The 12329-nt window shown below is 35.7% G+C and overlaps 1 protein-coding gene across 1 annotated transcript; it reads left to right on the top strand.

Annotated features, from left to right (window-relative positions):
* The first annotated feature begins 4379 nt into the window (after nucleotides 1-4379).
* LOC100374829 (transcriptional adapter 1-like) lies at nucleotides 4380-12089 on the top strand. The gene is made up of 9 exons (XM_002735340.4): nucleotides 4380-4589; nucleotides 6668-6704; nucleotides 7739-7793; nucleotides 7926-7991; nucleotides 9091-9197; nucleotides 9310-9519; nucleotides 9963-10105; nucleotides 10623-10779; nucleotides 11581-12089. The coding sequence occupies exons 1-9, from the start codon at nucleotides 4519-4521 to the stop codon at nucleotides 11749-11751; spliced, it is 1017 nt and encodes a 338-aa protein (XP_002735386.1). The 5' UTR covers nucleotides 4380-4518; the 3' UTR covers nucleotides 11752-12089.
* Nucleotides 12090-12329: the final 240 nt, after the last annotated feature.

Genomic DNA, 12329 nt, shown 5'->3' with positions numbered 1-12329 from the left:
GCAAGTAATGCGTCATATGCAAGTAATAGTCATATGCAAGTAATAGTCATATGCAAGTAATAGTCATATCCAAGTAATACGTCATATGCAAGTAATACGTCATATGCAAGTAATACATCATATGCAAGTAATAGTCATACGCAAGTAATACGTCACATGCAAGCAATAGTCATATGCAAGTAATGCGTCATATGCAAGCAAGTCATATGCAAGTAATACGTCATATGCAAATAATAGTCATATGCAAGTAATACGTCATATGCAAGTAATACGTCATATGCAAGCAATAGTCATATGCAAGTAATACGTCATATGCAAGTAATACGTCATATGCAAGCAATAGTCATATGCAAATAATAGTCATATGCAAGTAATACGTCATATGCAAGCAATAGTCATATGCAAATAATAGTCATATGCAAGTAATACGTCATATGCAAGTAATACGTCATATGCAAGCAATAGTCATATGCAAGTAATACGTCATATGCAAGTAATACATCATATGCAAATAATAGTCATATGCAAGTAATAGTCATATGCAAGTAATACGTCATATGCAAGTAATACATCATATGCAAGTAATAGTCGTATGCAAGTAATAGTCATATGCAAGTAATACGTCATATGCAAGTAATACATCATATGCAAGTAATAGTCGTATGCAAGTAATAGTCATATGCAAGTAATAATCATATGCATGTAATGGTCATATGCAAGTAATAGTCATATGCAAGCAATAGTCATATGCAAGTAATACATCATATGCAAGTAATACGTCATATGCAAGTAATAGTCATATGCAAGTAATAGTCATATGCAAGCAATAGTCATATGCAAGTAATACGTCATATGCAAGCAATAGTCATATGCAAGTAATGCGTCATATGCAAGTAATACGTCATATGCAAGTAATACATCATATGCAAGTAATACGTCATATGCAAGTAATAGTCATATGCAAGTAATAGTCATATGCAAGCAATAGTCATATGCAAGTAATACGTCATATGCAAGCAATAGTCATATGCAAGTAATGCGTCATATGCAAGTAATACGTCATATGCAAGTAATAGTCATATGCAAGTAATACATCATATGCAAGTAATAGTCATATGCAAGTAATAGTCATATGCAAGTAATACGTCATATGCAAGTAATAGTCATATGCAAGTAATACGTCATATGCAAGTAATACGTCATATGCAAGTAATAGTCATATGCAAGTAATACGTCATATGCAAGTAATACGTCATATGCAAGTAATAGTCATATGCAAGTAATACATCATATGCAAGTAATAGTCATATGCAAGTAATACGTCACATGCAAGCAATAGTCATATGCAAGTAATGCGTCATATGCAAGTAATACATCATATGCAAGTAATAGTCATATGCAAGTAATAGTCATATGCAAGTAAAACATCATATGCAAGCAATAGTCATATGCAAATAATAGTCATATGCAAGTAATAGTCATATGCAAGTAATACGTCATATGCAAGTAATAGTCATATGCAAGTAATAGTCATATGCATGTAATACGTCATATGCAAGTAATACGTCATATTCAAGTAATACCTCATATTCAAGTAATACCTCATATGCAATACGTCATATGCAAGTAATACGTCATATGCAAGTAATACGTTAGATGCAAGTAATACGTCATATGCAAGTAATAGTCATATGCAAGTAATACGTCATATGCAAGTAATACGTCATATTCAACTAATAGTCATATGCAAGTAATTCGGCATATGCAAGTAATAGTCATATGCAAGTAATAGTCATATGCAAGTAATAGTCATATTCAAGTAATACGTCATATGCAAGTACCATTTTAAATGCACTAATACACCAATAGCCATTATTATATTGTGAACTCCTTCAGTGTTGGAAATCTGTAGATACAGTTTAAATTTAGTAACCTATAACTGATATTCTTAATGAGCCATTTTTAATAGCCCACTCATCCTTATTTCATTTTTTTCGCTCCGACACTTTTTGGACGCGGAAATAACCAAAGTCCGTGAATTAGTGTCAGAAACGAATCGCTGGATACCACCGATATGCCCGATAGAATTAAAATCCATTCTGAGCGTTTTGTTCGGCTCAGTGTTGAAGGTGATCACGTTTTTATCCCCGCCAAATGGAAAGACACTATCGATACTTATTTCAAAGGAAATGGGAAGTGTAATCAACCTCTTTCACATCATAGCTTTGAACAGTCAACTGCACTTTTCTGACGGACTGAATTTACCACTATATACGTTTAAAAAGCACAATGTCTAAATATCTAAAAACTGGACTCTGTCTGGCGCGACATACTGTACTTAGTCTGCTAAACCCAGTTTCAAGGATATGCAGCGGCGTATTTCCCATGGTGCCTTTCCTATGGGGGAGATTTCTGTTCAAAGCCCGTTTGAACAATTCAAATAAACGTCCGTTCTGTGATGCGGTCAACACATTTCAACATGTAGCGTCCGACTTCACTACTGTTATACAATGTACTTATAGTATCACGTCGCGACTGGTTGAACCAGACTTTCACATCCTTAGTTGGTGATTCATGGCCAGAATTACTTTCTCAGATCTGAAGGCCTTTGCCGCATTCTGGCCATGCTGTGTGGCGCGTATCGCGTGGACGGGTTTCACGTTCTCTGCACGTAATAAGCTCGGTTATTAAGCATCCTTTATTGGGGATGCCCGGTGGCCGAGGGGAAGACGTGTAGTGGCGTGAAGCTAGGCGATTAGGTGCCGTACGCGAGCGCCGGTTCGAGTCACGCACGCAGTACGTATTTACTATAATTAGACATAGTCTTTACCTTGCCGTTTATTCGGTGTTATTTGCTTACTTTACTTCCTATGTCGACAGCAACTATGAGTTTAAAAGTTACTGTTATACAATGTACTTATAGTATCACGTCGCGACTGGTTGAACCAGACTTTCACATCCTTAGTTGGTGATTCACTATTTTACGATCCCGTCGCAAAAACTCTTTCCTTTCAGCCAGACGCAAGAGTTATTGTTCTACTTATCGTACACGACTAAGGCTGCAATTCACATCACCCGTCGTACCAAGAAGCAAAACTGAATAAAGGCTCCAGTGATCCTCCGGGAATTTTTATTCGCAATTATATTTATCAAAAACTAATTGCCTGAATTTATTTGAGATTATGTGGAAGGTAGATGATGTGCTGTGTAAAATCAATGGTAACATACTTCGCATGTTAATATAAATGTGTCTTTTACGGCTTTAAATAAAAAAAAAATGCTTACCCTTGCTCATAAATACCGATATTTACGAACACTAGCCCTGCGTACAGTGCTGTGTGTACGGGGACGCGTTCGGTTGATGGATGTCCCCACCACAGCCCTGCGTACCTCCATAGACAAAGTCCGGGAGCGCACCGTAATTGGTGCGCAAGTTAAAAATAAGTAGTTTCCCAGCCGAAATCGGTTGAAATGACGATAGTTATCCGTAACAACCATTATAAAGTTATCTGAAACTGAAATGTCTTTAAAAAAACGACTAGTAAAGACGGACAAATTGTAAACGCGTAGGTACCGGAGGAATTATCCACCAAACGCCGCCATTTTTAATTTCATTCACGCGAGAGAATGCGTTTGTTTTTAGGGCAAAGTAGCCGATTTCATCCACAATTGGACTCCGAACTGGGAGTTCTGGATATATCTGGTAACCGATCATCATTTTTGGTACCTGGGCATATTATTTCATTAAAAAAGTTATATTTTTCAAAGTCCCGGACTTTGTCTATGGAAGTTCGCAGGGCTGTGGTGGGGACATCTATCAACCGAACGCGTCCCCGTACACACAGCACTGTACGCAGGGCTATACGAACACAAGCATTGTAATTTACATGCCAGTATACAGCAAGTTTAGCGGGTTATCTTTGCACACACGTACAACAGTGCGTTTGTGTTTTATGTTATTTGTTGTTGTTTTTTTGTACTGTTATGTGATCGTCCTTTATTTAATTTTATCCCATTTTCATTCTTTTATGACACTCAATTTGGGATTTCTCTATCCTCGGGGGGGGGGGGCGGACATCCGGGCATTTTCTACCGCCTGGCAACCCTCGCGGTGAAAACAAAGACCAAAAACTCGCAGAAAACGGTACTTTGCGATGGTTGATGAGAGTCCCCTGAACAGTGTAACAAGATTAGCCCTACGTGTGTAACATGTATGAATTTGGTTGTTTAGGATTACTTCAAAGTTGAGTTTGTGTTGTTTTCACCGGCTCCACCGGCGTTCCACAGCAGCGCGCACAAAATTAAAGCCCATAGAAATACGCGAACTCCGCACAGTTCGATACGCGTTACTTATCATCACTGCACAAAGCGCAAAGGCCTCTGGGAAGGAGATTGAGAAATACGTGGTACAGTGGTGTGCATCTTAGCAACGTAGAACGTCCGTGACGTAGCTCCGCCCCCGAGGATAGAAAGAAAATTACTTATGTCCGTCGGTGGCGCTGTTGTAGGCAATTTAAAATGGCTGCCGTCACGGAGTTGAACGCCGCTCGGAAGAACTTGACCGATGTTCTCGGGGACAATACCAAACAGTAAGTACTTTCTATTAGTTTAGCCAGCTGGGGGTATTTATGGCGCAACTCTGGAGGTTTCAACAAGGATAATACACCTAGGATAATCGTCTCTGTTGTACGATTTTGATTTTCTAGTCAGTGTCAATGTCAAAGGAACATCGTATTGAATGATAATGTCGTAAAGACACATATGGCGAATAAAGCTGATATACTTGGATTGTCTTTCGACAATGGTTTAAAAGCTGTTCCTACTCTGTAAACGCTAAAACCTTATTTGGGTCTTTAAAAATTTAGCATTGTTTACGCTCCTCCGTTCACGTACATTTACAAAGATGGAAGCACACGACTGCACAGTGCACTAGGAAATGGTTTTTACTAGGACACGCTATATCATAGCGTTTACTTTGTCGTATAAGACAATTCTAAACATGGATCAAATAACACTCTGGATTTGGCATTATTCTGAGCTGACTTTGGGGTCACTCCAAATCGTGAAATTTGGAAGACAAATTACGGGACTTTCCACGATACGGAAATGTTATTTTGCCAGTATACTAGGTTTACGGTCATCCGCATATATCCGCAAGTATTTGTGCATTTAAAACAACATAATAACAACATCTACCTTTATTTTGCGAACGGCCCACCGGTGTTCAAAATGCTTTACCATGGAATTTTTTATGTGAGTGATAGAAAAGTCTCCTGATTGGTAGATATTAATCCTCGCAATCCAATGGTGGTGATCATGTGTCATATTATGTTTGATACAGACCCCGCATATATGTCAAAAATGTTTGTTTACACAAAATTTGGACACGATAACCACTGTTCTTTTAACCTAATTTTCACACAACTCCAAGATTTAGTATGAGAATTGCTGAAATTTTAATTCACACTAATTGGGAAAATTTCTTTGACTTTTGAAGAAAAGTCACTATTTTAGAGGACACTTGCTGTTATTTATGAGAATTAGATAGCAAGGTCATCAGTATACCATACACACTGTATATATTTCATAATGAATGGTTTTACAGTGTATGACTAAAAGTAGTGAATGTTATAAATGTTTTATGAATTCCAAAATTGCTGTGAAAATTCTATTTGACCAATCCAGCCATGATGCTATGACATCATATCGAGTTTGAATTAATAAGTTAGTTCAATGTTACACAATCATATGCATTAAGTAAATGGGCTGAGTAAGGGTGGTGTAAAACAGTTTACGAATTAATTATTTTCTAATTGACAACCCATATGTCACTTGCATGTTGTTGAGCTCCTGGGCCAATCACAATTACATATTAATTGAATTCATGTTTGCAAATATGTTTATAGTATGAGGTTATTACGAGGATACCTCCAAGTATGCACGATGACTGTACAGCGGAGGTCGATGCGACAGTGTACTGTCTGAGTGCATACTTTGAGGTATCCTCATACTAACCTTATTATTATTATACATCTTTTACTTCCAAGAATACATCATGGGAATGCCGAAATCCAAAATGTTTAGAAAAGAATCAGCAAACTTCTTTGTGTGGAGCCCAGTCAAACCCTGGTGGCAGCCATGTTTGTTTTTATTATTAGAGAATGCTTACACCCGTAATCATTACATATTTGGAATTCGCATTTCCTGATATGGTAGGATGAAAATACCCCGTAAAATACTGCAAAATTACGGCATGCTGTAACTTATGACATTACGGTGACAGATGTACCGGTATAATAAAGTACCATTACACTGAAGTCAGCAAAGTCTCCCCTAAATTAGAACAACCTTATGTCACTACATATGCTTGTACAATGTGCAACTGCCATTTAATTTTATAAATACATGTATTTAGGATTTGTAAATAAATGATATCATACAGCCTTAGCCGACTTCAGTATATTTGGTTTTAATTATACTAATTTGGTTTTAATTATACTAATTTGTATTTAAATACGTGAGTCATATAAACAACATTACATTTTTTTCCCCAATTATTCATTGTTGTATTCTCTGTCTATTTGTATTAAATAAAGTTCAAAAACATCAAGGACCAGCAATAAATGACACATAGACTAAAATTATTAATTTTTTTTATTATTTCTAGGTATTGGAGTAACATGAAGCTTTGGTACCGACAAAAGGTAATCAAACTTGTTAACAGTGTCGATAAGTAAACTATAGTTCTCACTAAACTCTGATTTATATCTTTCTATCATGATTCATGACCTTTGACACCTTGAATATCTGAGTTAATATCAGTGATCATATGATACTGTACTTTTCTTGAAAATACTAGTTGACATCTCACCGTTAGGTGTGTATTGAAATTAGTATTCTGAATTCAATTACCCTCGTGAGCACCAAAGTAATCTTCATATAGGCTGCTATTTTTCACATGAAATGTTTTGAAATTTTTGATCAAAAACTAGAAGCATTGCTACATTTTGTCCGTTTAGTCCAAAATTAAGATTGAATTCAGTGAAAATTACAAAAATTGTGAACAAATTTACCAAAATTTAAGCGGGACAAAAATTTGGTGCTCGAAGTGTTAAGGTATAGATGCTACAAGAAAAGAAAACACACTACCCATTTGCTCTTTTAGTAGCACATGCTCCTATGTAAATGTCAGTGGTGTGTCTACGCCCAAAACAAGTAAAATTTAAATGATAGTTCACAAATTATCATTTACAAGCACTTCTATAAGAGATGTACTTCTAATAGAGCAAATACAGTATCAACAAACCCAGACGTCAGGTTGCTAGTTATATATTTTTTGATAATTTCTTTGCATAATTATTTGAACCAGGTCTTGATAAAAAAAATTTTATAAATAATTAGAAAATTAGTTTTATTTGTTGACCAAAGCTGATTTTGGCTTTAAATCTTTGAAGCCAGATATTTTTCTGGTCGAAAATTCTTTGCCAAATTTTTCAAATTTTGTAAAAATTTTACTGAATTTCCTCACCATTTTGAAATGTCCAAACAGCTTCTGATCTTGCTTTTAATTTTTGATCAAAAGTTGTTGTCAATTTTTCTTATCATTTCATGTGAGGCTGAGCATACTGCACAAAATAATTTTGCAAATGGAGCCAAAAGCTGGCAGTGGGTTGAAAGTGACCATCACAGTAAATGCTATTCACATAAAACCTAATCATTAAAATATTTGTGTTTGTAGATAAACAAAGAAGAATTTGACCTAGAAGCGAGGAGACTTCTTACTTCAGAAAATGGTAAGTGTACTTGAAAATAGTTTGCTAAAACTTCTTACAAATTACTAAACTCAAAATATTTATACAATTTTTCATGTAATTAAACAATCTCAATATATGCATTTTTAAACATTTTTTTGTTTTTTTCTACAGTACATTATCACAACGAATTTTTATTAGCAATTCTCACTAAGTGCCAAACTCTAGGATCTTCCCCAGGTGAGTACTGTACATTTCCAAAGGTAGATAAAAACAAGGGTCTGCAGTTTACATAATCATACATGCGATGAGGGTGCGATACAAACTTGTGTACTGTAAAACACACTGAAATAGCTACATGCCATTTTAGTGAATTTTACTTTATATATTAATGCATGTATTAACAGAATCTTAATTTAGCTAAAGTTCAAACAATCTTATTATGAGAATATACATTGTAAGAATATAGTGTTGAGTGTTGTTCGCATATCAACCCTATGCCGAAAAATCATGTCAAAATAACAGCCAAGAATAGCAAATTACTACTGTCAATCATGTTTGCGACTCTGTCATGGCTTATCTGTTCATTAGTGATTACAGTATAAATACTGACAATCACTGTGTTGCCGATGCTGTCAGACACATAGGCATTGGTAGTGATCTGAATAACAGTCCTATAAATAATACCACCCCTTTGACACTGCAGTATTCTGCATAATGAAAAAAACCACACTCGTCTTTATGACCCCACTGGAATATCAAATAACCATGACTTTGCTAGCAAGATGGTAAAATGTTTTGTTCAATATGGATGCATTTTTATTTCTGCTTTACATTCACTCAAGGACACATCTTTATTCACCTGTGCATTGCAATAATTGGTACACAATTGTTTATATTTTTTATGGCTGCAAAAAAAAACCTGGAAAACATTTTTTGGTCATGTGCGTTTGATCAGTTAATCAGGAAAAATGGTATCATGATCACTGCAGTGAAAATTGATACTTCTACGGTAATATTCGCCCATATATTTTGGTGTTTACCTTTTCATCACCAGTTCCCTCTTTTCATCACAAATTCACAAAATAGTCCTGTTTATAGTCTGCTCTTTCCTTCAGAAGACTAGGACAAAAATAACCAAATTTTTGAGTAAAAGCTGAAAATTGACTCAATCTTGTCTGTTGGCTCCAAAATTAGGGCTCATTTCCAGAAATATTGAAGAATATAAGGATAAAGTGCAGAATAATTTGTGCGAGAAAGTCTGGTTGTGAAAAAGTTAAACCTTCAATCTTGCATGGAAATAAACTGATATTCTTATGTATGTATATTTTATGTTTAGTTCTTAACAGTAAAGATTCATCATTGAGCAGTTCGGCGTCCAGTCGAGGAATGCTTCGGAAAGGAAAGAAATTGAAGAAAGTCAAACACACAAGAGTGAACTTTGAGGTGAGTTTGTTGTGAAGAGAAGTGACAAATGAAATTTAGATGAATTCGCAGTAAAACTGTTTCTTAGTAATGTTTTGATGTGGATCATTATCACGTGTTTATTCTCATTTAGCATCGGTTTGTTGAGTCATCGCCATACACAAATGTACCTCAAGTTCTTGCAAAAGGAATTCCAGAAGACTCTCCACTAGTATTTTGTTCAAGAGATTTATTCTTGCCAGATATATCCATGTTACATGGCCGTATGTTTGTCACGTCCTGGGAATATGAATTGGATAATGTAACAGATGACTGTGTTCAATTAGTACGATTTGCTGTAGAGGTAAGTTTTTCATCATGCTAGTTTGGCTCAGGAGGGTCAGACATAATTCATAATTATATGTCATAATTTTGCTTGGTGTCCCAAGATGAAAAATTTAATCGATAAAGAGGACTGGAATATTATCGGTAAATGAAAAACCCTTTGTGTTTGATTGGTTTGTGTTGACTTGATTTCATGGCTTTCTCATGTTTCAGAGTGGTTGTAATATTTATTGGAAACAAAGTTTACATATAGAAAAATATTTTGAACTTGGGAACGAGGCCTCATAATAGCTTTGTACATTTCCTTTACCTAGGAGTAAGCTTTGAGCAAGCAAACAAGGCTGAATAGTGTTATAGTATATGAAACTCCAGACAATACTAATCCCATATTATAACTGTAAACATGTGTAAACATGTAAACTGTAAACATATGTAAACTCTGTAAATGTCTTGTGTTTGCAGCAACATTTAAAGAATATTTTAACAATGACGTCCAGTAGGCGACGTGGATATAGACTACGAGAAAGTTCTTTTAGATTTAGTATCGGCAATTCTAAACCAGAACAACTCAGGAAACACAAAGAATTTGTACATGTCAAAGAAAGGTACAGTACAGCATTTATTTTGTTACAGTTCTTCTCATTGGTTGAATAAACAGAGATCTGTATTTTTCTATTGTGGCAAAGGTGCAGCATAGCGTAATGCATTACATACCAAAAAAAGGTGTACATTGTACTTTGATTGCTCACTTTGTGCTCCATGTTAAAAGCGGAAGGGTCGTCACCTGCACACACGCGGGAATTGAGTCCCAACGAACGATAATACACGCTAAAACGCAAAGGCTTATGGGTAGATGCTTGTTTGTAAACAATGACACGCTATGGCCATCTGATGTATGCGCAGGTGATGACTCCCTCGCTTTAACAGGGTATACAATACCGTGTGGGAAAGATGACTGATGTTTTATCAATCAATCAAACAACAATTAATGTTGTATGAAATATGACCATCTGTATTCAGCTTGAAGCTATGCACAACTTATTGGTTTGTAGATATGATATTGTATCTACCATGTTAGGCATCTCACTGTTAAAATTTTCTTGTATTAACATTACTTTCCAGTGTGTGTAGTGCAGCAGATTTAAACCACAGTCAAGTACCAGCAGACAGGCCTACTATGGAGGAAGGTGAACGTGAAGCTGCAATGTTACTGGCTGTGAGTCAACCTCCAAAGTCAGTACCACCTATGTCATTATATGATGTGTTAGAAACATTACAGGTAAGACCTTTGACCTCTAAGGTCATGTGCATACATTAACATGTATAGAAGTGTGTCTGTACATCCATGTGTAAGTCTCTAATCATAATCCAACTTCACACGAATGCATCTTGGGATACATAAGCATGTTCATATTCAAAGATGAGCCTAATGGTGGCCACTTTTGTGTTATAAATGCCAATCATGTTCAAACTATATATATACATCATACATATACACTTGTTTTTGTTTGATAAACCAATTCAAGATGACCAATTAAATGTCAGCCATTTTAATGCTAAAAATCAAGCATTAATGTCATCTCTAAACCTGGTCTCGGTCTATTGGACAAAGTCTGTACAAACTTAGATATTATAGGACATTGATGCACATCGTTTTCTTTTTCAGGTCAGATTCAAAGTGGCAGCCATTTTGTTTAAATTAATGCAGTTCCAGATTCATATCTCAGACATGCCCTGACCAATCATGTTCAAACTCTATATATTTCCTAAATTTGATAACTTAAAGCGCGGTGGTTGTCGCGCAGCACCTGTTTGAATTTCATGTAAACAAGCAATGTATTTTACACACGTTGCATACGCCGCTATGAGTCCCATATCGAACAGGACGCGGCACGACGACTGCCGCCCTTCAAAGGAAATATGTAGTGCAATGACTTGTGTTTTTCTGATCGGATGATGTCCATTTTGTTTTCAACAAAAGCTATTCTTCAAACTTCACACCAGTTTCATACTTCCTTGCACACATATGAACTTGTTTTGTTTCAATATCTGCCATGTTAATATTGATCTCTCCGTACAGGTCTATAGAAGTACAATACCGTCCCATACAGTGTATTCAATAAATATTGAGAGGCTGCTATCACGGCTTTGGCACCCAAGCCATGAAGAGATTGAACAAGATGAAATTCACAGACAAGAAGTGCTACTCAAAGAGGAAATCCAAAACCAACAGAAGTGTCTTAGAGTTTAAACACTGGATGTTTTACAAGACATGATGGTGGAAATCTCACTGTGAATTTACGTTACGTTATGCAAATATTTGTTTGAATGTTACATTGCTAGCAAGAGTAAATTTTAAGTGATTTCAGAAATGTTGTAGAAGAACACAGATATGAAAAATATTGCTCTTTTCTCCGTACCATGAGTACAAATGGTGATATTCCTATTACTACCATTTCACATAAATCAGACTCATATCATTCAGATCATTATGTGTATTAAATGCATGTATTGATTTATCATATATATATATATTTGTAAACTTCAGATAATAATAAACCTAATAATCTTAAATTAAAACATCAATAATGTGTAATAATGGTTTGTGATTAATATCCGCCAATTATGCAAATCACAAGTATGCAAATCACTAGTACAAGTTGAAAACATGGCTCAAAAATGGGAAATCAACATGCCAGTAATCAACCACTTGAAAAAAACTCGCATGTTGGCCACCTCAAACTCACAGGGACACAATCGCCAAGTAGTAAACAAAAGACCACATGTTGGTCTCACCTTTGACCAAGGTGATCATGCCCTCAAACAGGG

The sequence above is a fragment of the Saccoglossus kowalevskii genome, chromosome 17 (genome assembly GCF_978046115.1).
Source record: "Saccoglossus kowalevskii chromosome 17, keSacKowa6.1, whole genome shotgun sequence".
Classification (NCBI taxonomy): domain Eukaryota; kingdom Metazoa; phylum Hemichordata; class Enteropneusta; family Harrimaniidae; genus Saccoglossus; species Saccoglossus kowalevskii.
The sequence above is the reverse complement of the archived record's forward strand: the minus strand, read 5'-3'. Positions and strand labels throughout refer to the sequence as shown.

Coding starts and splice junctions, on each gene's coding strand:
- LOC100374829 (XM_002735340.4), top strand. CDS start 4,519: ATGGCTGCCGTCACGGAGTTGAACGCCGCTCGGAAGAACTTGACCGAT. Junction 4,590..6,667: donor CTCGGGGACAATACCAAACA/GTAAGTACTTTC, acceptor TATTATTTCTAG/GTATTGGAGTAACATGAAGC. Junction 10,780..11,580: donor ATGTGTTAGAAACATTACAG/GTAAGACCTTTG, acceptor CTCTCCGTACAG/GTCTATAGAAGTACAATACC.